Here is a 27,266-nt window from a genome sequence, read left to right on the forward strand (position 1 = left end):
TGTTTATAAGATCATTTAAGATAGCAAATAACGCGAGTGCTGTTGCTTTGAGTTCTATTAGTTTGCAGAAAATTAGTTCTTTTACTGGTGACGTACCATCACAAAATCGAACATAAACAATGAAATGAGCATCTTTATTGTTATATGTTGCCTCATCAAGCTGAATTGAAAACAATTTGTCATGCAACTTCCTGAAAAGCTGATGCTGTACATCTTCAGCTATATCACCAATTCTGACGGCCAATAGTATCATTTGATAGAGGTATGGACTAGAATTGTTTGGCAAAATTATCTCCAAATATAGTTTCTACAATCTGAACTGCAGCTGGCAAAATAAGCTTTTCACCAAAGGTGGAGGCTTTTTACATTTTGCTATTTTACATGAAACTTTGTAAGAAGCAAGTAAAGCTTTTACATTCAAAAATTGTTTTAAAAAAATTATGTTTTTCTTTTCATATGGTTTTAATTTAAACTCAAAGAATTCTAAGGGTTTGTTAATGTACTCACTATGAAGCATTTCCAAATGTTGTTTAAGTTTATTAGGTTTCATGCTGTCTGCTGCCAAAATTTTTGAATGATGACACACAGGGGCCGATCTTCTTCATTTACTTCAGTACTGGTAAACCCAAAATTAAGCATTTTTGAGAATGTTTTCTTGATTTTATTTTCAGAACTACGCTCATCTATCCACTTGATGCTTCACTATCATCTAATCCTCGCTTACTCCCACTTAAAAATATCTATAATTCTGGATAAATCTACTGCCATGAATATTTAATGGCATGAATTACAATTAACACACAAATTACAACATAAACATTCACGATAGATTTGACTGCAATAGAAGGATCGACTCGACTGAGATTGGCTGGAATTGAATGAGGTGCAGCATTTATACACATTTGTGCAGATAGTTGCGCAGATGTTCCAGAATGTTCGAGGCGGAACTTCTCGAGAAGCCGCAAGAAAGTCCAGTATGGTGGACATAAGAAAGAGAAGAATAGATAGGATGAGATTCTGGTTTTACAGCTAATCGGTGTTGGCAAATTTCAATAAATTTACTTATCTTGATAATTTGTAAGGTTTTTAATTAAGGTCATAATGTAGCTTTAGCATTAAAATACATTGCTTTTGAATGAGAGTGGGGGAGGGAGGTGATGAAAATTTGGTCGTAAATACTGAAAGGTTGAGAAATGTTGCCTTAACATAACAGTTGAAGGTGAAGACACAAATCATGAGTCACTCTTAAAAGATGGCATTTTCAAGAATAAGTTCTCATGCAAAGGGTTTCCAATTACCCTTTAAAATCGAACATATTGTTGCAGATCAGCCTTCCAAAAAGCAGACAAAATGCAACCCTACAAGTGAAACTTTCACTATTTTCACTGCATCAGCTCGCTGTATCTTAATATCAGAGAAAGAAACTTGTGTCTTTTGTACTATAGGTGCTTTAAATGTGTTAGTGCCATAAAAAAGATTGGAATATAATTTCTTGTAAATCAAAAAATTATTGTACTAATTTTTTCTATAATACAATATCTTATCTACCATTATATATTAATAACATATAGTCTTAAGTTTTCTTCTTTTTTTTTAAAAAAATTCAGAAGTACTTACCGTTCCTAACATAGATGATCTAATTATGTTCTCATTATATTTGTCAACACATGCTGGCATTATAGATTCACCTAATGGAACAGAAGATGTTAATTCTAAAATAGCTACATCAGATAAATAGTTTAAAACGTTTCCTTGATATTCTAATGGTACATGTATGCGTAAGACCTATTTAAAATAAAAAAAATAATAATTATATAAATTTAGTTGTTTTTGTTTTTTATGTTACATATAATTTCTGTTCTTATCTTAATACTAAAATTTAGTGATTCATAAAATTTTTCATTATACTTAGATTTATTTTTTTTTTAAACAATAAACAAATAAATCACAAGCTGTACAACCTAATGATTCTACAAAGCGTATTTGAATCTAAGAGTAGCATTATTTCATTTGAGGTATTTGAAATAAGAATGTTAACTGCTGAAGCTATCTTTAATTAACCAGCTCCTGTGGGTCACCGAAGTAAATTAATAGATGCAGTTTCATTTCATCCAGCTGATATTTTTTGCTTACAACTACAGTAGTCAATACCACTTCATGTTATTTTTTGTGCAATCTTTATAGTATTGTGAAATGCACAGAAACATGAAAGTTTTCACATAAAATTTTCATAGAATTTAGCACAGATATGAAATGTTGAAGCAAATCTTTTTATTTATCATGGTAGCAAATGATTTATATATTTAAATGGTACTAAAAGCTTATATGAACGTTTATATAACAGCAAAAGTTAATCAACAACAATGAAAAACAGATACTTGTCAAAGAAAGTCATATGTACAGTGCCGGAAAAAAGTTTAAGACCACCACTAAAAACACCATTTTTTTTAATTAAAATATTTTTATTTTATAAAAAAAGTAATACAAAAAATATTTTAGGTAAAATTATAATGTTTAATAGTAAATGGTCCTCCTCTTGCCTTCTAGTATGCCTTAACCCTGTGAGGCAATGAGTGGATCAGCTTTCTACACTCTTCTCGCATCACTTGATTCCATACTGTACAGACAGCCAATTTCAGTTCAGCTCAGTCAATAAGCCATGGTGTTCCAAAGATTTTCAATGGAGTTAAGATCTGGACTACACAATGGTGAGGGAAGTAAATCATTGCCTTGGATCTATGGCAAGGGGCATTGTCCTGCTGGTAAATGTAATTTTCCCCAAGGCACCTTTGAGCAGAAGGAAACAGCCTCCATAGTTTTAACAGTATTTTCCACTGTTCATTACTCCACTAACTACCTTACACTCTCCAGGCCCCTCAGATGTGATGCAACCCCAGATCATTGCAGCATTACCACCTCGTTTAACTTCAGGAACGACACAGTCTGGCAGAAATTTTTCTGTTTTTGTCCTATGAACTCAAACCTTGCATCAAGGAAATAGCTCAAAACAACATTCATCTGAGAAAATTACTCTCTCCCAGGCTTCTCTGAGCCACCCTAAGTGTTCTCTGCAAAAATGAAACTATCATAGTAATCATAGTGATCATAGATCACTACAACTAACATTTCTATTTTTTTACATAGCTGAATTAACTTACAGTCTTGTCTTGGAGATGTCTTCCTGGACAATCTGCCCTAGGTCGGTCGATGATTGTTGTGAGGTATTATAGCACTTTATTGTTCGTTGAACATGTTTTAAACACTGTTACAATATTAACTACTTGTCTTTGTGATTTACCAGTTATATTTATACATATGGTAATACGTTTTATTACCATATGAAAATAGGCAGGAAATTTAAAAAGTCCCTCAAAGAATTTCTTATCTATTTCAAAATGTTTTAAAAATCTTCAAAGATTTTTAATGTTTTTTTTTCAAACAATTGTTTTGGAAACTTCCATTAGCTTTCTGAGGAAACCAAAAATCACAGCTCTATCTAGGCATTATTGAGCTACAAATTTTTCCCCAAAAAAATGTGCAATTTTATGCGGAAAGCCTAAATATAAAAAATAGCCATACATCATGTACAAGCTGAACTGCAGAAATTTTATTTCTATCAAAATCTTTCATTTTCAATGTAGAATATTATAAAAAATTCACTTAATAAATTAAGAAAAATGTATAAGACCAGTAGAGAATTAAGTTGTTTTGTTGGGGTGGTATTAAACTTTTTTCCGACACTGTATAATTAAAAAAATGAGATATTATTAAGTGGACAATATTTCAGGAAATTGGTAAGGTAAGTAGTGAATAACATGTTCTTGCACAGCCCATCAAGTGCAGGTGACCCATAGCAGATTTCTATTTCCTGTCAACAAGGCTTCTTATTTCAAAGCTAAATTAATTCAACAGCAATTGTGCAAAAGTGAAAATGACTTCTTAAATAATGATGACTCCAGAGATTTTCTCAACTAACATTTGAGTATTGAGTAGCAGAAAATTTTGAGTCAGTTAATAAGGATGAAGTTGTAATAATTGCAGTTAGAGAAAATATACCTTACTTGCACATTTGGAACATATTCTATATTTTATGAAATTAGATGTTTTGTTTTCAAAGGTTTGCTGAAGTCTTAGACCCCTAGAACATGGTTATAGTACTATAATTCTAATAGATGGACAACGTTCTTGTGTTGTTTACTATCAACATAATAACTATCAGCAAGATACAACTTCACAATAACTACCCAAATTAAAGAAACAGTATTTTCTACTTTTGGAGACTTTTACCCTAGATACTGGTACAATTTTCTATATATCTTTGAGATATTGTAACTGCAAAACAATCTTTATTTTTTATTTTGATAATTATATTTTAGACAAAACTTTATGGTGACTATTTTATTCCATATATTAACATTACCTTATTTGTCAGTAGTTAAAATAAATTTAAATATCTAAACATTTCAGTGGATATACTTTCCCATTCATTATCAACTCACTTATAAAAACCAGATGCATCATAGCCCACCATGTGGGAATTATTTTTAATTATAGCTGTTTTTTTGTTGTCTCTTTCCGTTTGTAAGGTTTCTTTAACATGGATACTTCACTGAGATTATTTGCACCATGAGTAATTTTTTTTATGATCAGAGAGAGTTTCAAGTGCTGGAAAGTATGTTACTCTCAAACTCTTTGTATATAGATCAAATATTATTGTACATGATAATAGAGATTTCAATTTTTGTATTCTGTGTTTCTAATCTAATTTTATCATGTACTTAATTGTTACCACTGAAGTAGAAGTTGTTGGATCTACACATTCTTCATGATAAATATACTTGTTTGACTACTTTACAGTTCTAGTTAAACTCATAAACTCCACTCATCTTTTCGCATCCATATATTAATTTCAATGACTTTCTCACCCAAAATTCTTTATGATGTCAGAAGGGATTGTTGTTTAAAACTATTAAAAGTAGTTTTAAAACTAAAAGTTTAATAGTCAATAAATTTATTAAAATAGTTTTACAAACAACATTAAACAAACAGCGTTAAAGACCTGTGCTAATCAATTATTGTAAGAGATTGAAAGATAATCTTATGCTTAAATTCCATTTACTTGTTACTTAAAATATTACAAATGTTACTTAAAATATAATGACAGATGCTATTTCATTACTAAATAATCATCATTAGATATCTGGAAAAAGTATAAATAAAAAATATTAAAAAAATTAATAAATAAACATTTCTTATGAAATATGATAAAACACATTTGTAATACAATCACCTACTGTTCTTTCAAGTAATCATAATAAAATTTTTAATTTATAAATATAGGATAAAACTAAACCCTGAGTAGGGATTTCGAGATTAATTTTGGTAAAGACATTACAGTACAGGATATATATGTAAATTATAACAGAGACTGAAAATAGAATAAAAGAGGATTTGGCTCATTTTACAATGAAAGGAAATGAAAAGGAAATACAATGAAAGGAAATCAGTTGCGGCACAATATTGCCAGGAAACTGGTGACAAGATTATTTTATTAGAGACCACAGTTTTAAAACACGTATATAATGAACAGGAATTATACCAATATATAGGAAATACTTATAATAATAATAATAATAATATATATATATAGTTCAGAAACTTATAGATAGTAATACAGAAACTTCATTGTAAAACAACAGAACCAACATCTAATAGCCGTTTTGATATTTAAATTTACTAAAAATCCTTTTGTAAAATTTTTATTCATAATAACACACATGTCAACAGTTGATGTGCTGTCAGTACATAGTGTTGACACCACAAGGAAAAGAGAATAATTCCAAAAATATTTTGATTCCACCTTATTCTATAGTTGTGTTTTGGATGTAACATCAAACTAAATTTATTTTACAAAAAAATAGTTCGTAATATTTTAAGTATTAATAATCTTATTTTTAAGTTATACATACATTTCTGTATACTGCATCAGTGTCTCCTGGATCATTGTATTTTATAAACTGTTTCGCAAAAGTGATTTTAAATTTTTTGGCAGCTATTAGTCTTCCGTCTGTTATATTAGTAACACAGTGAGCAGCTATATAAACAATGATGAAAATATAATGTTGTTAATGTTTCTTAATCAGTGAGCATGATAAACCTTCTTATAAAAATATATATTTATATGTAATGCTTTATGTACAACATAATAATGTAACAATGTGGACTTCCTCATAATTTTAAGAGTTGACACACTAATTATCAAGTGCAATATATGATTGCACATTATTAATTAAAAGTCTGTTCAATCAAGTTCAATTCAGCTTTCAACTGTAGACAAATATTCTGTCTAGGAATGTTAACACTTTGGTACAAAGTATAACCATTGTTTGTACAAAAGTATAAAGTATATTTTATAATAAATATAAAATAACAATAAATTAATAAATACTATTTAAGGAAAGTAATTTACTTTTGACATTAGCAAAAAACAGCTCAATTCTTCTCACTCAACAAAGAATAAGAACAACATAAAATATTTAGCAGATCAAATTAAAAATTATATCAGAGTAGTTTTTGAAATGTATAAATAATGTTAATATTTTCTGTATAACTTGTATTTTGTTTGGTCTTTATCCTCTTTTTAAAAGTAGTTTTGTATCCTCTTGGGCAGGTTCATCTCCAATAGGTTTTCTATCTAATGAGTTTGTTTATTATGGGAGTCATCAGATAAAGGTTCTTATGATAACTTTTAGTTTAATCTTCTGTCACATCTGAGCCATTTACTGCATAATTTATTGCTATGGACCATTTATTGCTATGTATTTTACAAAGTGTTTCATAAAAATTAATTTGCTTGAAATTCTCTTTTTTAAAATTTAGTCAAAATCTTGAGATTGTTAAGTTTTCCATGTCTTTTGAATCTGTTTAAAGTTTGCTTTTGGATTTTTCCAGTTTCATTTCACATCATTGATAGTCTCACTCTTATTCACTTCTTTTGTTTTGATCTTTTAAATTAATCCAGAATTTCATCTTCAACATTTCTCCCAAATATTCCATTTGTGGAACATGATGGCTAGCATTTCTGAAAAGATATTGTTATTGCATTTTTTTTTTACATGACTGCCCAAAAAGGAATGTAAAGTTTTTAGGGTGTATGAATGTATGTATGTACGTTCAGCAGCTCAAAAGCGAACTGATTTAGATGTATGGTCCCTCGTTGGAATCCTTACGTTACAGGGAATGTCATAGGATATATAAATATGTTTATAGGTATGTTTAATTGCAAAATAGTTGTGTTCTAAGATCTGCTAGGATATTGAATGAATGAATTACAGTAGTAAAATTTATTAATTTGTTTTACAATTATTATTACTGTTATCTATTGTATATATTTTAAAATTTTAGTATATTGTATATGATTATTTTCTAATGTTTTTAAGTACCACCAATGATACTAATACTGTCATGCTGATTCTAAAATTGAATGGCCACGTAAGGTATTAATGGAACCTTGGAGCAAAAATGTAATATGGAAAAGTTTGGTTGATAACAGAAAATCCTTTTACTTCCACTTCACATCAAACTGGGATTGATAAAACAATTAGTAAAGGCCCTTTCTAAAGAAGGAGAGTATTTTAAATACATGTGCCATAAGTTCCCACAACTGTCGGAACCCAAAGTGAAAGAAGGCATTTTCACTGGTCCAGATATTCATAAACTTTTTAAAGATGACGTCTATCAAACCAAAATTGAGGACATTGAAAAAAAGCATGGAAAATATTTAAAGAAGTCGTAAAAAGAAATTTCTTGGGAACAATAAGGACCCAAATTTTAAGTGTACAGTGGAAAACATGCTAATGAAATTCCAAGATTTGGGTTGTTAGATGAGCTTGAAGAAAGATTTTCTGCATTCCCATATTGACTACTTTCCTGAAAATCTTGGTGCTGTAAGTGAAAAAAAGGATGAAAGATTTCACCAAGATATGAAGGAAATTGAACACAGATATCAGGGAAGGTGGAATGTGAACATGATTGCCATGATTGCAGACTACTGTTAGTGCATCCATAGAGACAATCCGCAAGCTGACTACAACAGAAAATGTGGCCTGACAATCGTTGAAAAATATAAAAAGGCAGTAAAAATGTTTGTAGAGGTATGAAAATGGACAAAAATTCTTTATTACTTTTTTATAAATAAAGGTTTTCTATGTGGAATACATGTACTCGTACAATAAGACTTTCTTCCATTTTTTTTTTTTTTTAGTATTGTGAAAAATTTGTACGTGATAGAAAAAACGGTGGCCATATTTGAAATCAGTGCACAAAATAACATACAAATCAGTTATCAGATTACAAACAACTTTCAAATTCCTTAATTTTGTTGACCTGTGTAACCTACGCTTAGAAATTAAATAATCTGTAAATTAATTGACAACGGACTGCTTCTAGCGGAAGAGTCATGAAGGGTGCCATGTGTAGCCACACGGCGGACCACCATTGGTCCGCTTTGCGCCACAGTTTTATTGCTAAGTATTAACTAATAATCCCTGTTTTTTATTTACATGACTGCCCAAAAAGAAGCGTAATGCATTTAGAATATATGTTTGTTCCACTGCAGCAACTCAACGGCTGAAGCGATTTAGATGTATGACCCCTCGTTGGAATCCTTACGTTATAGGCTGTCACAGGCTATACAGTGTTTCTAAAATGGTGGGCTGGCTATACGTTTTTGGATTATACTTGTAAAACTAAACAAAAAATATCCTTAGGAAAAATGCAATTTCTCCTTCGTTCTCCCTCTGTCCGTTATTTTGTTATTTTTATACAATAATTAAATATCTCAAGTTTGGTTAGACGAATCAGATTAATATTTGGTAAGCGTCTTGGTAATTAAGTTACCAAGAAGTTTTAAAATTAGCAAAAAATCATGACTTAAATACGTTCGCAAATTACAAAATGGCGACCATGTTTTTTTTTCAATCCGTAATATCTCCATAAATATAAGTTTTATCAAAATTTATGTTATTGGCTAAAATGTAAGCCCTTTATTTTGAACAAAATGGCGTTTTATTTTTTTTAAATAGATTAACAAATAATCGAGTTATGGGAGAAAATTGTTGTTGTAATTTTGTGTCATAATTATTAGGTCTAATACTGTGACAAAATTATTACTTAATTTGATACTAATTTACAATAAATAAAAATTAATATTTCATTGAATTGAACGTAAAGTGGAGGACATAAAAACAGAGACATAACTACATCAATTTTGTGCCATAATTCGGCTATTTGTCAACCGATTTTCATCATCTGTATATATGTTTAAATAGTTTTAAAAAAATTGAAAAAAAATTATACAAAATTATCACCTACATGCTCTTCAATTATGCTATATTAAATAGCAATATGTGTCAGCAATGTATTTTTTCGGCAGTCGTGTTTTTTAATTTTTAATATTCATTTTTTGTTTCTGTTTTGTTCTGAGCAATTAAATATTTTATTGATACTTTTGTTAAATCTTTCTGCGCAAGTGGTTGAGAATAAAACCAAGCTGATACTCTGTTTTTCTTCTATATCCATTCTTGGCAACAAAACTCAAACATAACCTACTGCTCTAGCCATCATGCCTGGATACATTCAGAACGAAATCCAAAGTTCTTTTCCATAAAGATTTATGAACATCTATTCAATATTGAAGTGTGTCCAGGAGTCTACATATTACACTTTCTTCCTCTGTAAATTTTACACATCAAACTAATACTACTTACTAAAAGCATAATTTTTACCAAAAGTTTGCATATTTACAAATAATAATGCCAACCAGGGATAATTAGTTAGGAGATTACAGTAATCATAATAAAAGTGGTTAACAACTAATTAAAATTCATATGCAGGTAATAATTCATATAGAATTTTTTTTTAAATTAAAAAATTAATTGAAAATAGAATGCTTTCTTAGAGAGTACATTGACTAAATCAAGAATCTAGGTAAACAAATTTATTAATTACTCTTACATCTCAATACTAAAGAGGATTTTTTTTTTAAATAAATAATACAGTCAAGTAATTATTTTCTATTTATTTAAAAAATTTATTCAATCAGTCTTGCAAATTCATCACATATTATATTATAAAACAGCTGGTGCAGTTTAATGTGTCTTATCTATTTGTTTTAGCCTGTTTAGCCTCTGGAACCAATGTAAGGTATTACTTATGTAATGAATGAGGATGATATGTATGAATGTAAATGAAGTGTAATCTTGTTCAGTCTCAGATAGACCATTCCTGAGATGTGTGGTTAATTGAAACCCAACCACCAAAGTACATCTTGAACACAAAGGTTTCAAGGATCTGACTTTGTTTAGTCACGCATAATACCCTTACTAATGTACGTTCATTACACTGAAACCATCTTCTTATACTTTCTCTTAAAAAGTTTAAGGACGGTATAGTTAGATCCAAAGCTGCCATCTCAATTTTTTCGCACTTTCTTTCATCATTCCTAAACAAGGTGTACTAGTTTTTTAATAGGTGGTGAAGCATGCAAATCTCATTCTCAGTATAACAGATTACAATATAAACTAGTAAAACTTATTTTACTTCGTAAAAATTATTGCCACAAATAGTCGTTAAATATAATTTTAATTAAAAGATGTTTAGTACTATTACCACAACAACTGTACTGAACTATTATCATCCTACCCGTAATTTTAATTTCTTGAAAATAATATTTTAATGAAATTAACTCTTATAAAAATTTATTACCCAGCATTTGAAAATTACACACACTGCAAATCAAGACTAATGCATCACTTTAAGAAATAATAAGCCAACACAGACTAGTAATGTGACTCATATTTTATGAACAATTCTTGTTAAGTGTAAAAGTTAGAACAAAATCATCACCCTTTCTTTAAATGACCTAAAGAACATAGACATACACTGTTAGCAAAATAAAAAACAATTATATTAAACTAAATATAAATTGACACAAGATTTAAACAAATACATAATAGGATGCAATCAAAAAAATATAACCAATAACAGGCAGATCATTTGCCTTGATGAAGCACACATATTTTGTCTAGTAATACCTTACTAAATCATGACGTGATGCTTTAGAAGACAAATTAATAACTCTTCTAAAGGCTGTAGTTTAATTCTTATATACACTGGAGAAGAAATCTGATATATCTCGAAGCTTTATTTATCTGCAAAGTGCAAAAGTGATGACTACCTCAACTCTACAAATTCAAAAAATTATTTAAATTGGGCTGAAGAAAAATTAATAAAAAATATTCCAAAGCTTCTATAATAATTGCAAACAATGCATCTTATCACTGCACATTAAAAGAAAAATTACCTACATCCAGTTCAAGAAAACAAGGAATGCAGAACCAGTTATGTAAACACTCCATTCCATTCCTGTCCTCTATGCTGAAACCTTAACTACATGCTTTAATTAAGGAAAACAAAGAAAAATACAAATTGTATTTGTTTGATGAACAAGATAAAAATTTTTAAAACTTGCCCCAAACAACTCAAATAAGCATGATTTTATAAAAAATCTTATTCTTTTCTATAATAAGATATAACATGTTCACTTTACCTGTTAAAACACTAAATGGTGATATCAATGTTCCTCCACAGATATGTAAAGTTGTTCCATTTTTTAGGACTCTATAGATGCCAGCATTCCATGGATGATATGTTTTATTAGCTGTTATGCCATCTGATATTAATTTCTCCTGATGTTTAAGCTCTCCACACTCTAGAAATAAATAATAATTACAAAAAAATTAAAGAAATCAAAAATATACTTACTTTATTTTGAAAAAAAACTAGAGCAAGATCCTTTGACTACCTCAGTAGTAACAGTAGTAATGAACTTGCCTACTAAATCAGAGATCCAGTGGTTTTCCTGTTGGTCTGGTATTTTTATTGATTCAAGAAAAAATTTGCTAGAAATAAGCCTAACATAAGTTTACATCATAATCAGAAAACAAATAAAGAAAGATTTCCTCTGATAGCAAGTGTTATAATTTTTGTTACTGATAATTTGTTATTTATACTGCTATGATACTTAATTGCAAATTCATTAAGCAAATATGCATATACAACCATGTATGTATTATGTTCCTTTCTATGCATATATATTATTATATACTATTACATAAAGAGGAAGAGGGTTTTTGTTTGGTTTAAGCAAAAAAAGAACTACTTGATCAATCACAACCAAACTTTTATCCATGTTTTTTGGCATAACTGAGAAAGTTTTTAGTTGCATCTCGTCTCGAAAAATCTCTAAAAAATATATATATAGCAGTGGAGATTTGCCACTCGAAGTAGAAACTTTAATGAATTGAATGAATAAACTGTGAACAAGTCTCTTATCACTGCATGAGCTGAGTTTGAACTGAATGATTTGAACTAATCAAATGAATAATATTACAAAATTAATAGAATTAAAATTTACGTTAAATAAAATAATAAATAAATTTAAAAAAATTTTGTTTAACAATAATGGGCTTCCGTGGGAACTGCATGTGAGGCTAGAGTGAAGAGGTATGCGAGCACCTCATGGGAGGTTAGACCAATCATCACCATCAACTGGTAACAAACAGGATAGGCTTTGAGGAGCCTCTGAGTTGACTCTGGGATTCTCCTGGACTGACCTGAGCCCCTAGGGTCCAGGTTCTAGACTATTCTAGACAGGTTCTATGTCTAGACAGGTGCTAGACAGGTTGGCTCTATATATATGTACACATATTTATACACATGTACATAAAACTGAAAAACAAACAGAAAAAAAAAAATATATATATATATTATTTTTTTAAAAGCAATTCTTTTAATAACCATACTCCTCTGTACCAATACAAATTAATTTATATTTAATAGATCAATCCTAAGTACAGAACAATTGAAATAGGATGAATTACCTTATTGCATTACATAACAGAAGCGCTTTCGTGAATAAAATTCACATCATCAGCTTCATACATTATATATCAAAAACTTGTAATCCAAGACAATGTACCGCCCATTCATTTATAATTTTATGTTAAAAATATTTTTAAACTAATTAATTTTTTTTTTAAATGTTTAAATTTAACTTATACTTTAAAACCATAAAAAATTTAAAATCTTTTAGTTAGATTAAAAATTTTAAATTATAATCCCAACAACAGATAAAAATATAAAATATAAAAATTTAAAATTACAATGATCAATTAATTAAAATTAATAAAGTCAAAATTAAAATGTAAAAATGTAATTAAAATAAACATAAAAATTATATAATTAAAAATTAAAACTTAAAACTTTTAAAATAAAACAAACACTTAAGCAAAGCAAAATCATTCCATCGATTTTACTTTACTCAAACTTAACTTTACTTACATAACTTCTGTTTTGTAATGAAATAAGATAAGTCATCCTACTTCAATTGTTCTGTACTTAGGGTTGAATCTATTAAATATAAATTTATATTCACGTTTCATACATATACTCTTACACCAAATTATGACTCTTACATTAAATTATTAAATGTTATTAAAAAGTACAAATCCACCTTACCAGCAATTAATTTTGAAGTTCTCAAGATCCTTCAGTGGTTAGACCATCATCAGGAGATTAAAATAAAGTTAAAAAATTAAAATACTAAAACAATCATGACTGTTGCTAGTTATCAGTACACTCATAGCTAGTATACTGATAACTAGCAATCAGTCATGACTGTTTTAATAATTTATTTGTTTAACTTTATTTTATAATATTTAATCTCCTGACGACGGTCTAAGGACTGAAAGATCTTGAGATGTTCAAAATTAATTGCTGGTAAGGTGGATTCGTACATTTAATAATTTATTAATATATCAGCGGTAACTATGTTTGAGAAATTGATGTACTCTTATATCTTATGTTTCATATATATATATATATATATATGTGTGTATGGGGTGCTGAGAATGAAAGTAGTGTAAGTCAACAATTTAATAAAATTGAGTTATTTGTGTTTCGCTATTCTGAATCAAGTTTTCTATTTAGTTTCATTATGAAGCAAGTCATAATTTCACTTTAGGTTGATAAATGACAGTACTTGTTAAGAGTACTGAACAACATAACAATTTGTTTATAATCATAGTGGAGTAAGTTTGACTTACAGCACTCTAACCTAAGCAGTTTATTGAATTGTGTTAGTTCAGGTTATGCTACAAGATGCAGTCTTCAAAGCTAACAGACAGTGAATTGCTGAAATCCAAGAAATTCCAAAACATTGATTGTGGATGTTCTAAAAAATTATTGAATCGTTTATTGAACATGACAGATGGGAACAACGTAAATGTTTTCAAGAAATGGGTGACTTCAGTAAGCAGAATGCATATTTATGTGGGCTTGTATATAAAGTACCTGTTTAACAAAGTCAGCCGATGTATGGAAATAAACTAGGTAAGCAATGTACTAATTTGTATCACCTCCATAAAGAAGATAGTACTGTCTTGAGTGGTAAAAAGCTATTTTTAGTACTTTTCTTGTAAGGAGGGAAGATTGATCAGAGAGAGCTATTCAAAAAGAAGTGGAAAGTCACCAGGAGAAGATTTAAGGGGTAACCATATAGCAGTAAAGGAGATAACTCCAAGCAGAAAAAACTGGTAAAAGATCATATTAACAAACATTTTTCCTGCATTTCAGAATCACTACACAAGAAAGGATAATCCACACAGCAAATATCTATATCCTAAGTTAAACATTAGAAAAATTTACAAATTTTATCAGGAATGGTGTGAGAAAAAACAAATGAATACTGTTAAAAAAAAGTTTTTTGATGGACTTTGTAACACTGAATTTAGTTCACATTGCTGAAAAGGATACCTACAAGCAGTACAATAAATATAAACAATTAGTTGATATAGAAGACAATCAAGAAAAAAAAGCTCAGCCAGACCATCAACATCCTGGAAGATGCAGAAAAAGCCTGAGATAGTCTAAAAGCTGATTGAGCAAAAGCAAAAGTCTGATGTGTATACTTTCACTGTAAATTTGCAAAAAGCCCTACAATTTCCCATATTAACTGTTTCTGAGGCTCACTACTGAAAGAATGTGTACTGCTGTAACTTCGAAATACATGATGTCACACAATAATTTAGGGTACATGTATGTTTGGGATGAGACGATCACATCAAGAGATTCATGAGAACTCTCATCATGTCTTACAAAGCACATTCAGCTTAACCAAAAAAACATAATTATTTACAGCAATACTTGCACTGGACAGAATAGGAACACAAAGGTTGCATTGTCACTACTTAAATTAACACAGGTAACTGCAGTAGAAGTAATTGATTCATATTTTTTGCCTAATTGAGCTAGCTTCTCAACATAAAATTACCTATATTCCAAATGACTGGTATAACATAATTCAGACTGCCAAATGAAACAACAAATGACACCAAGCGACACACTTGTGAAGATGCAGGAAAACGACTTTATAAAAACGGTTGCACTTGAAAAAGCCACTACAAAACGCAAGGTGAACAATGAAGGTAACAATGTAAATTAGTTAAAATTACAATGGCTTTGTTGTAAAAAAGAGAACCCACTCTCAATTTTATATATATACACATTAAATGAAGACACTTCACTTTTTGCCCATGTTCTATGATATTTTACTGAAATTTCTCAAAAGTATTCAATGCATAACATCAGGACAAATTTTTTCTAAATTACTTTAATCAAAAAAATATAACCAATAACAGGCAGATCATTTGCCTTGATGAAGCACACATATTTTGTCTAGTAATACCTTACTAAATCATGACGTGATGCTTTAGAAGACAAATTAATAACTCTTCTAAAGGCTGTAGTTTAATTCTTATATACACTGGAGAAGAAATCTGATATATCTCGAAGCTTTATTTATCTGCAAAGTGCAAAAGTGATGACTACCTCAACTCTACAAATTCAAAAAATTATTTAAATTGGGCTGAAGAAAAATTAATAAAAAATATTCCAAAGCTTCTATAATAATTGCAAACAATGCATCTTATCACTGCACATTAAAAGAAAAATTACCTACATCCAGTTCAAGAAAACAAGGAATGCAGAACCAGTTATGTAAACACTCCATTCCATTCCTGTCCTCTATGCTGAAACCTTAACTACATGCTTTAATTAAGGAAAACAAAGAAAAATACAAATTGTATTTGTTTGATGAACAAGATAAAAATTTTTAAAACTTGCCCCAAACAACTCAAATAAGCATGATTTTATAAAAAATCTTATTCTTTTCTATAATAAGATATAACATGTTCACTTTACCTGTTAAAACACTAAATGGTGATATCAATGTTCCTCCACAGATATGTAAAGTTGTTCCATTTTTTAGGACTCTATAGATGCCAGCATTCCATGGATGATATGTTTTATTAGCTGTTATGCCATCTGATATTAATTTCTCCTGATGTTTAAGCTCTCCACACTCTAGAAATAAATAATAATTACAAAAAAATTAAAGAAATCAAAAATATACTTACTTTATTTTGAAAAAAAACTAGAGCAAGATCCTTTGACTACCTCAGTAGTAACAGTAGTAATGAACTTGCCTACTAAATCAGAGATCCAGTGGTTTTCCTGTTGGTCTGGTATTTTTATTGATTCAAGAAAAAATTTGCTAGAAATAAGCCTAACATAAGTTTACATCATAATCAGAAAACAAATAAAGAAAGATTTCCTCTGATAGCAAGTGTTATAATTTTTGTTACTGATAATTTGTTATTTATACTGCTATGATACTTAATTGCAAATTCATTAAGCAAATATGCATATACAACCATGTATGTATTATGTTCCTTTCTATGCATATATATTATTATATACTATTACATAAAGAGGAAGAGGGTTTTTGTTTGGTTTAAGCAAAAAAAGAACTACTTGATCAATCACAACCAAACTTTTATCCATGTTTTTTGGCATAACTGAGAAAGTTTTTAGTTGCATCTCGTCTCGAAAAATCTCTAAAAAATATATATATAGCAGTGGAGATTTGCCACTCGAAGTAGAAACTTTAATGAATTGAATGAATAAACTGTGAACAAGTCTCTTATCACTGCATGAGCTGAGTTTGAACTGAATGATTTGAACTAATCAAATGAATAATATTACAAAATTAATAGAATTAAAATTTACGTTAAATAAAATAATAAATAAATTTAAAAAAATTTTGTTTAACAATAATGGGCTTCCGTGGGAACTGCATGTGAGGCTAGAGTGAAGAGGTATGCGAGCACCTCATGGGAGGTTAGACCAATCATCACCATCAACTGGTAACAAACAGGATAGGCTTTGAGGAGCCTCTGAGTTGACTCTGGGATTCTCCTGGACTGACCTGAGCCCCTAGGGTCCAGGTTCTAGACTATTCTAGACAGGTTCTATGTCTAGACAGGTGCTAGACAGGTTGGCTCTATATATATGTACACATATTTATACACATGTACATAAAACTGAAAAACAAACAGAAAAAAAAAAATATATATATATATTATTTTTTTAAAAGCAATTCTTTTAATAACCATACTCCTCTGTACCAATACAAATTAATTTATATTTAATAGATCAATCCTAAGTACAGAACAATTGAAATAGGATGAATTACCTTATTGCATTACATAACAGAAGCGCTTTCGTGAATAAAATTCACATCATCAGCTTCATACATTATATATCAAAAACTTGTAATCCAAGACAATGTACCGCCCATTCATTTATAATTTTATGTTAAAAATATTTTTAAACTAATTAATTTTTTTTTTAAATGTTTAAATTTAACTTATACTTTAAAACCATAAAAAATTTAAAATCTTTTAGTTAGATTAAAAATTTTAAATTATAATCCCAACAACAGATAAAAATATAAAATATAAAAATTTAAAATTACAATGATCAATTAATTAAAATTAATAAAGTCAAAATTAAAATGTAAAAATGTAATTAAAATAAACATAAAAATTATATAATTAAAAATTAAAACTTAAAACTTTTAAAATAAAACAAACACTTAAGCAAAGCAAAATCATTCCATCGATTTTACTTTACTCAAACTTAACTTTACTTACATAACTTCTGTTTTGTAATGAAATAAGATAAGTCATCCTACTTCAATTGTTCTGTACTTAGGGTTGAATCTATTAAATATAAATTTATATTCACGTTTCATACATATACTCTTACACCAAATTATGACTCTTACATTAAATTATTAAATGTTATTAAAAAGTACAAATCCACCTTACCAGCAATTAATTTTGAAGTTCTCAAGATCCTTCAGTGGTTAGACCATCATCAGGAGATTAAAATAAAGTTAAAAAATTAAAATACTAAAACAATCATGACTGTTGCTAGTTATCAGTACACTCATAGCTAGTATACTGATAACTAGCAATCAGTCATGACTGTTTTAATAATTTATTTGTTTAACTTTATTTTATAATATTTAATCTCCTGACGACGGTCTAAGGACTGAAAGATCTTGAGATGTTCAAAATTAATTGCTGGTAAGGTGGATTCGTACATTTAATAATTTATTAATATATCAGCGGTAACTATGTTTGAGAAATTGATGTACTCTTATATCTTATGTTTCATATATATATATATATATATATGTGTGTATGGGGTGCTGAGAATGAAAGTAGTGTAAGTCAACAATTTAATAAAATTGAGTTATTTGTGTTTCGCTATTCTGAATCAAGTTTTCTATTTAGTTTCATTATGAAGCAAGTCATAATTTCACTTTAGGTTGATAAATGACAGTACTTGTTAAGAGTACTGAACAACATAACAATTTGTTTATAATCATAGTGGAGTAAGTTTGACTTACAGCACTCTAACCTAAGCAGTTTATTGAATTGTGTTAGTTCAGGTTATGCTACAAGATGCAGTCTTCAAAGCTAACAGACAGTGAATTGCTGAAATCCAAGAAATTCCAAAACATTGATTGTGGATGTTCTAAAAAATTATTGAATCGTTTATTGAACATGACAGATGGGAACAACGTAAATGTTTTCAAGAAATGGGTGACTTCAGTAAGCAGAATGCATATTTATGTGGGCTTGTATATAAAGTACCTGTTTAACAAAGTCAGCCGATGTATGGAAATAAACTAGGTAAGCAATGTACTAATTTGTATCACCTCCATAAAGAAGATAGTACTGTCTTGAGTGGTAAAAAGCTATTTTTAGTACTTTTCTTGTAAGGAGGGAAGATTGATCAGAGAGAGCTATTCAAAAAGAAGTGGAAAGTCACCAGGAGAAGATTTAAGGGGTAACCATATAGCAGTAAAGGAGATAACTCCAAGCAGAAAAAACTGGTAAAAGATCATATTAACAAACATTTTTCCTGCATTTCAGAATCACTACACAAGAAAGGATAATCCACACAGCAAATATCTATATCCTAAGTTAAACATTAGAAAAATTTACAAATTTTATCAGGAATGGTGTGAGAAAAAACAAATGAATACTGTTAAAAAAAAGTTTTTTGATGGACTTTGTAACACTGAATTTAGTTCACATTGCTGAAAAGGATACCTACAAGCAGTACAATAAATATAAACAATTAGTTGATATAGAAGACAATCAAGAAAAAAAAGCTCAGCCAGACCATCAACATCCTGGAAGATGCAGAAAAAGCCTGAGATAGTCTAAAAGCTGATTGAGCAAAAGCAAAAGTCTGATGTGTATACTTTCACTGTAAATTTGCAAAAAGCCCTACAATTTCCCATATTAACTGTTTCTGAGGCTCACTACTGAAAGAATGTGTACTGCTGTAACTTCGAAATACATGATGTCACACAATAATTTAGGGTACATGTATGTTTGGGATGAGACGATCACATCAAGAGATTCATGAGAACTCTCATCATGTCTTACAAAGCACATTCAGCTTAACCAAAAAAACATAATTATTTACAGCAATACTTGCACTGGACAGAATAGGAACACAAAGGTTGCATTGTCACTACTTAAATTAACACAGGTAACTGCAGTAGAAGTAATTGATTCATATTTTTTGCCTAATTGAGCTAGCTTCTCAACATAAAATTACCTATATTCCAAATGACTGGTATAACATAATTCAGACTGCCAAATGAAACAACAAATGACACCAAGCGACACACTTGTGAAGATGCAGGAAAACGACTTTATAAAAACGGTTGCACTTGAAAAAGCCACTACAAAACGCAAGGTGAACAATGAAGGTAACAATGTAAATTAGTTAAAATTACAATGGCTTTGTTGTAAAAAAGAGAACCCACTCTCAATTTTATATATATACACATTAAATGAAGACACTTCACTTTTTGCCCATGTTCTATGATATTTTACTGAAATTTCTCAAAAGTATTCAATGCATAACATCAGGACAAATTTTTTCTAAATTACTTTAATCTAATTTACTCTTTAAATTACTTTAATTTTATCTAAAATTAAAGACCTAGCCTTACAAATTCCATTTGCAGAAGTGTAGTACTGCATTGTTTTACTTTTGAGACAAAAAATCGAGGAAAGTTTTTTTTTTATTCATAATTAGTCACAGAAAAGTTTATGTAAACCTTTCTGATTATTTTAATCAGAGGAACTGTAAAAATTAAAGACACCTGTATTATTACCATGTGTATGTTAGTAGATACAATTATATATACATATTTTTATTGTTTTTTTAGCTACAACTAAAAACCTTCCTTTATTACAATTTGTTGTCATCGAGGTGAAAATTTATTTATTAATCTGTTATTTATTTTTTTCTCTCCCAAACTAAAATTATTTTTTTAAGATATTGATTGTATTAATTATTATAATCTTTATTTTGATACAGCTCATGAGTTTTTTTGTGTTTTGCTCTTATTTATATAATAATTTTTTTTTTTTGTAATTTATATCTTCAGAACTATTTCATCAATCTATAAGTTTATTTCATTTTTTTCACTTAAACAGAAGAATAAGCCACAACATTGATTTATTATTATTAAGTAACTTCATTGTTGAATAAATCACAACTCATAATATTATCCTAGGTTTGAATACAACCTTAGGGTATAAAATATATTTTATGTATAGAGAGATGTAAAATGAATGGTTTTACAGTTATAAGATAGTAGAAGTGACCCACCGGGTTGGTCTAGTGGTTAACGCGTCTTCCCAAATCAGCTGATTTGGAAGTCGAGAGTTACAGCGTTCAAGTCCAAGTAAAGCCAGTTATTTTTACACTGATTTGAATACTAGATCGTGGATACCGGTGTTCTTTGGTGGTTGGGTTTTAATTAACCACACATCTCAGGAATGGTCAAACTGAGAATGTACTACACTTCATTTACACTCATACATATCATCCTCATTCATCCTCTGAAGTATTATCTAAACGGTAGTTACCGGAGGCTAAACAGGAAAAAGAGAGAGATAGTAGAAGTGAAGGTTTAATGATATGAGGGTTTAAAATTTATTAGAAGTGCACATCAATCAGTGGGCCTGATTTCCACCTGCTTTCATGCATGAATTGGAGTTGTAATTTTTTATTAATTAAATGGTTTCAACATTATATTCTTTTTAAATGGCTCAATTAACATACAGTGCAAATATATGATATCCTGAGTGTGTAGAAGTGAGATGGTCACCTGCTATTTGAAAAGTGTAACGTAGAAAGACTTTATGCCCGGACAAAGTACCCACAGATATTCTTGTATTTCAAGCATACTTTTGTGTGTTATATGACAGAATATAGTGAAAAATTGAAGAAAATTCTTAAAGTGATTCCCAGTTTGAATTCAGAGATTACTTAGGAATTAGAAAAACAAATATTAGAATTCAATTGCTGGTACAAAGCTGCAGGAATATTAACTAGTGCGTCATACATTACGAAACATAGATGCAACATTATGAAATATAGTAAGGAGATTATGAAAGTACTGAGGAGAGTGGGAATAGTTATGGCAATCTTCATTTTATTGTGATCTGAACTGGAACAACAAAGCAAATTTTTGAATAAAAGTTCACCTAAAGGAGAGGGGTTTGACAGGGTTGTATCTTTCATTTTTTTCAATATTTAGTCAGAGATTTTTAAAGAACCTTTGGGTGATGTTATTAAAGGAACAAACATGATTGTTGTTGTCATCAATTATTTAAGATACATGGATGACACAGTATTAATGGCTGATAGCTTAGAAAAAGTGCAGTTGCTATTAAATACATTAAAGTTGAGAGTGGCTATGGATTACAACTGAACATTAAAATAAAACATATGGAAGTAAAAAGACTTTTGAGTCTTCGACTTTATCAAAAGCATCGTTGAAGAGAATTAAGTCCCTTAGGATATGAGTCTGTCAATTACTGCATAAGATTAGTTTGAAATAAAAATTCATACTGGGGACGGACTGAAAAGGCTTGATACTAGCACAAAAGTAGATAAAATTTAATTTTATTATTTAAATTTATGCTTTCACAGCTGGTGAGATCCAGAGAAGTATCAACTTCTATGTCTCATAGTTCTATGAAAAACTAAGCTCCAATCAATGGCCAGTAGAAAAATTTAAACTAGAGGTTTTGTGGCTCAATCAGCTTTTTATTCTGATCACCTTTAGACAAAGTTGTGATTGCCTAGTCGTTTCTCAACATTAAATAATGGAAATTATACATACTGAAGAGGCAGAATAGTTCTTTTAGCACACAAGAAAGATATTTTGAATTTATCTATATTTTAGATTAGGAATTTAACATTACATCAATATTTATTGATCACATGTTGTTCAGTGGCCACCCATGCATCAAGCATCGCTGCCAATAATAGATCAATGAGTTATTTATACTTCAGTTGAAAATATAAACATTAGTTAACACCTGAGGTGAAAATTCAGTAGATTTCACTTGTGAGAGTGAGGATTCTAACACAGATTTTCTTAATATTTTATATCACTTTATTTCTCAGACAAGTAGGAGATTACTTGTAAGGTTAGCAAATATAGAGAAAAAAACTAAAAGCCTTGGATGGCAGGTGGATGTGAAATGCAGGAGAGCTGTATAAAATATTTATCAGAGATTGTAATGATTGCAAGGAATGAAATAGATATTGGGACTTTGTCTTTGATATAAAACAATCTTTGTGTAGTACAGAACTACACCCTGATGTAAAAGTTATTTGGTATTGGAATTTGGAGTCAATGCAGTGATTTTTGATACCAACAGATGTTTCTGATATTTGTTTGTTAAAACTGGAAATTATGAGAGTCTGATATATTTTAAAAGCATTCCTAAATCTGTGTGGACCTGTTAATATTTTTGTTTTTAATTTTATTAATTATTTATGTGCAGGCAGATGTAAGGGCTTGATAACAGCTTTTCTCAGATGTGTAGTCAGATTTTTTTTTTAGCTTCTCAGTCTGATTTAATTTTACTAGATTAACTTTAAATTCAATAAACAATATCTTAATTTTAGTTTTGGACAGATATTTCTGCTTCTTTATTTATGTGAAATGTATTGGACTTCTGATAATTGTAAGATAGTAGGCTCTAGCAATATTCATGAAAGTAAAATACCTTACTGTTTTGCTGAAGAACAAGCAGTAAGTCCTTACTGCTTATCACCAATACAAAATCATATTTGATTAAATTATTTGCACTTGTTATTATCTATGTTTTACAGATGTTTTTATGTTTTGTAGAAATTTATGATGAGATCTACACCACGCCAAATTGATTTTTCATTTGTTCATTCTTGTTTAGAATTTACTATGTTTGCTAAGAAGTACTTATAAAACACATCCAAAAATTTTAATAAATCTGCAGGTAGCTTACAGGAATTGGTGCTATACCTGGTTTAAGGAATCTTGAATCTTGCTTTAAGATATTTATTTATAAAGTCCAGTTTTTTTTTTGGCAAATAATGGATTTTGATACTATTACTTAGTTGCTATTAATAGATGTGCTGCCAGTAGGATTAAATTACAAAATGTAGTGATGTATTTTATTATTTATTTTCATGTTTTGCTATTAACTTTATTTTAATATAAATTTATTCATCTATCAACTTGTTTTTTTTTTAAGATCAAAATTAATCATTACTTAATTTACATCTTATTTTTAATTTCTACATATTAAGTTATCATAAAGCATGATGCACGTGCACACTATAATATACATACACACACACACACACACACACATGTAGGTTAAATGTATAAAATAAGTTAAATATATTATTACTTAAACTACAGCTTTGAATTCCATTATACAACCATTCGCCATTTGGTTGACATCTGTCCTCAAAATCTAATGCTGATAATTCTTGATAATATCCATCACGGCAAATAAGTTTTGCTATTGTACCAGTACGCATTGGTTCTTCACAATTAACACTTGCTCCAGCATATTCACAAAATATATTTAATGAAGTAGACTTGCGCGGTTTACAGAGCCCTAAAATAAAAAAAATTACGAGTAGTATATTTTAAAATTTTAGTATATTGTATATGATTATTTTCTAATGTTTTTAAGTACCACCAATGATACTAATACTGTCATGCTGATTCTAAAATTGATAAAAGAATGAGCTATGTTATTGAAATAAATGATTAAGTTATATTGTTTTATAATGATTTTCTTACTTACTAACACATGCTGTATTTTTTGGTTGCCATCTTCCATCTCTGCAGATTGCAATGAAATTATCCTCTTCTGCTAATGCAAAACCTTCTTTACAGTTTATAAAAATATGTTTGTAGGTATCTATTATTTTATTTTCTTCAATTGCATCACATTCTTCAAAACTTGAACATTTATGTCTAGAATATTTTGTGCCAATTGAAAATGGAGGAAGTACACAGTTACCAGATGAAACACTAATAACAAAAAGTGACATTATTTGTTCAATTAAAGCTTGTAAGTAAATGTGTGAATTGAAAAATGCTCTATTTTCTATTTTAAATAACTTATATTTTATCACTGTGCTCATAATATTATCACTTTTGATTGATAAGTGAGGTCAGCATATTTTAAATGATTCAGATGCTGGGGTGGCAAGTGTGTTGTTTATATACACTTGTACAATTAAAATAAAACTTTTAAAAACAGTTGCAAAGTTAAATAACCTATTATCTTTTTTTTTAATTTTAGGATATTAGGAAGTCATTATAGAATGGTTGGTTAGACAAGTGTACATTATATCAAAATTTAGTATGCTTTAATCTGATGAGATGAATAAATTTTTTACACAAATAGTTTTGTGAACAAGAAGTTAAATTTAATATTTTCTACAATCATGACATCTAAATCAGGTTATTATGCATAAAAACAATTATTATGTTATCTATATATAATAAAATACAAAAGAATCTTTCTAAACAATAATGTTTAATTGGAAGTTCATACCCTTATTCTCTTATCTTTATTTTTGAGCTGTTATTAATTTTCTAAGTAATATTTCATTTGTAATAGTTCTCAAGATACATGATGTAATTGTCTATGTTTGAGTCTTGTTACTGTGATTCTGTAGCAAATAGCTGTCAAAACCAGCTTCATTTGCACATGAGCTACATTTGGAGAATGTGATGCTAGAATTACAGTGAATATCAGATACAAATAATGTACCTGGTATTGTACCTTCTCAACGAGAAGATATCATTTATTATTTTATTGTATTTTTGTTTAAAATTTAAACAAATTTAAGCAATGATAAAAATTGTTAACTACATTTATATAAATTTCTTTAACTCCACAATCTTTCATAGCTGTCAAAAGATACTTAATAGGAATACTATCAAAAGTTTTTTCAAGTCAATAAATACTATGTGTAGCTCTCTATTATAGGTTAATTACTTTTCAATAAGTTGTTTTATGCAGAAAACATTATCTATACACTAAATACAGGAACAGCCAGATCTAAAACCAACCTCTCCAATTCCTGCATCTGACCTCCAATTCACCGCTTATATACCTGCCTGAACAATCTACTCACCAAAATTATAATCATTATAAAAAAAGAACTAAAAAAACAGAGGTTAAAAGTTGATTTAAACAAATTTAGCCAATGATTTAAACTTTAAATCATTGGCTAACTAGGATTTTATACCAACATATGTAGACTGATAGTTACTTTTAACCCCTGTTTTTTTTAGTTCTTTTTTTTATAATGATTATAATTTTGGAGGATGCAGGAATTGGAGCAGCAGAGTGATTTTAGATCTGGCTGTTCCTGTATTTAGTGTATAGATAATGTTTTCTGCATAAAACAACTTATTGAAAAGTAATTAACCTATAATAGAGAGCTACACATAGTATTTATTGACTTGAAAAAAACTTTTGATAGTATTCCTATTAAGTATTTTTGACAGCTATGAAAGATTGTGGAGTTAAAGAAATTTATATAAATGCAGTTAAAAATTTTTATCATTGTTCTAAAAGCAGGGTTAAGGTTATGGTTCACATTTGTCAGATGACTTTGTTGTCACTAAGGATGACAACGCCAGGGGTGTTGTATTTCCCCAACATTATTTAAAATTTATTTGATGAAGATGCTGAAATACTGGACTCGTATATATGGTCAAATGGAAATTATGATGGAGGAAAACTATATTTACAATTTATTGTTTACCGATGATCAGGTCATTTTAGCAGAGGATAGGGATGATATTTTGCATATGATGGAGAGCTTAATTACTGAATACAAGAAATGGAGGCTGGAAATTAATGTAGAAAAGACACATACATGGTGGTTGAAGAAAAGGAGAGGATTCAAAAGGTTATTAGGAATTGTGAAGCATTCTGAGGAATTAAAATATCTTGAGAAAACATTAACATCTGATGGAAGAGATACCGGTAATATGGATGTAATGAATAAGATTAAAAAGGGTAAAGGATTTGTAAGATTTCATTCAATTTTGCGGAATAACCATATCTCAATGAAAAATAAACAAAATATTTTTAAAACTTTAATTGAAAGTAGTATGGCATATGGATCTGAGCTATGGACTCTACATGAAATAATGAAAAATAGACTGACTGCTGTAGATATGTTGTACTGGAGTAGGTGTTGTCAATTTATCAAAGAAGTGATAGAGTAAGAAAAATTATCAAGGTCACATCATTTTTCATAGAGAATGTAGCAGATAGATACTATGGTATAACCCACCGGGTTGGTCTAGTAGTGAATGTGCCTTCCCAAATCAGCTGATTTGGAAATCGACAGTTCCAGCATTCAAGTCCTACAAAAACAGTTACATT

General features: G+C 29.2%; 1 protein-coding gene across 6 annotated transcripts in view; it reads right to left on the reverse strand.

Annotated features, from left to right (window-relative positions):
• LOC142325165 (modular serine protease-like) overlaps positions 1 to 27,266 on the reverse strand; it is an 85,887-nt gene that overhangs the window by 18,281 nt on the left and 40,340 nt on the right. For all 6 annotated transcript variants that reach the window (XR_012756498.1, XR_012756497.1, XM_075366574.1 and 3 more), the window contains exons 7-12: positions 24,657 to 24,886; positions 24,252 to 24,464; positions 16,321 to 16,482; positions 11,609 to 11,770; positions 5,970 to 6,094; positions 1,618 to 1,785 (exon numbers count right to left, since the gene is read on the reverse strand). Coding sequence is in view for 4 of the 6 variants with exons in the window: in XM_075366574.1 (XP_075222689.1) it covers positions 1,618 to 1,785; positions 5,970 to 6,094; positions 11,609 to 11,770; positions 16,321 to 16,482; positions 24,252 to 24,464; positions 24,657 to 24,886 (1,060 nt within the window). In the remaining 2 variants the exon portion in view is untranslated. The remainder of the gene's footprint in view (positions 1 to 1,617; positions 1,786 to 5,969; positions 6,095 to 11,608; positions 11,771 to 16,320; positions 16,483 to 24,251; positions 24,465 to 24,656; positions 24,887 to 27,266) is intronic.

This window comes from Lycorma delicatula, chromosome 5 (genome assembly GCF_047948215.1).
Source record: "Lycorma delicatula isolate Av1 chromosome 5, ASM4794821v1, whole genome shotgun sequence".
In the NCBI taxonomy this organism is placed as follows: domain Eukaryota; kingdom Metazoa; phylum Arthropoda; class Insecta; order Hemiptera; family Fulgoridae; genus Lycorma; species Lycorma delicatula.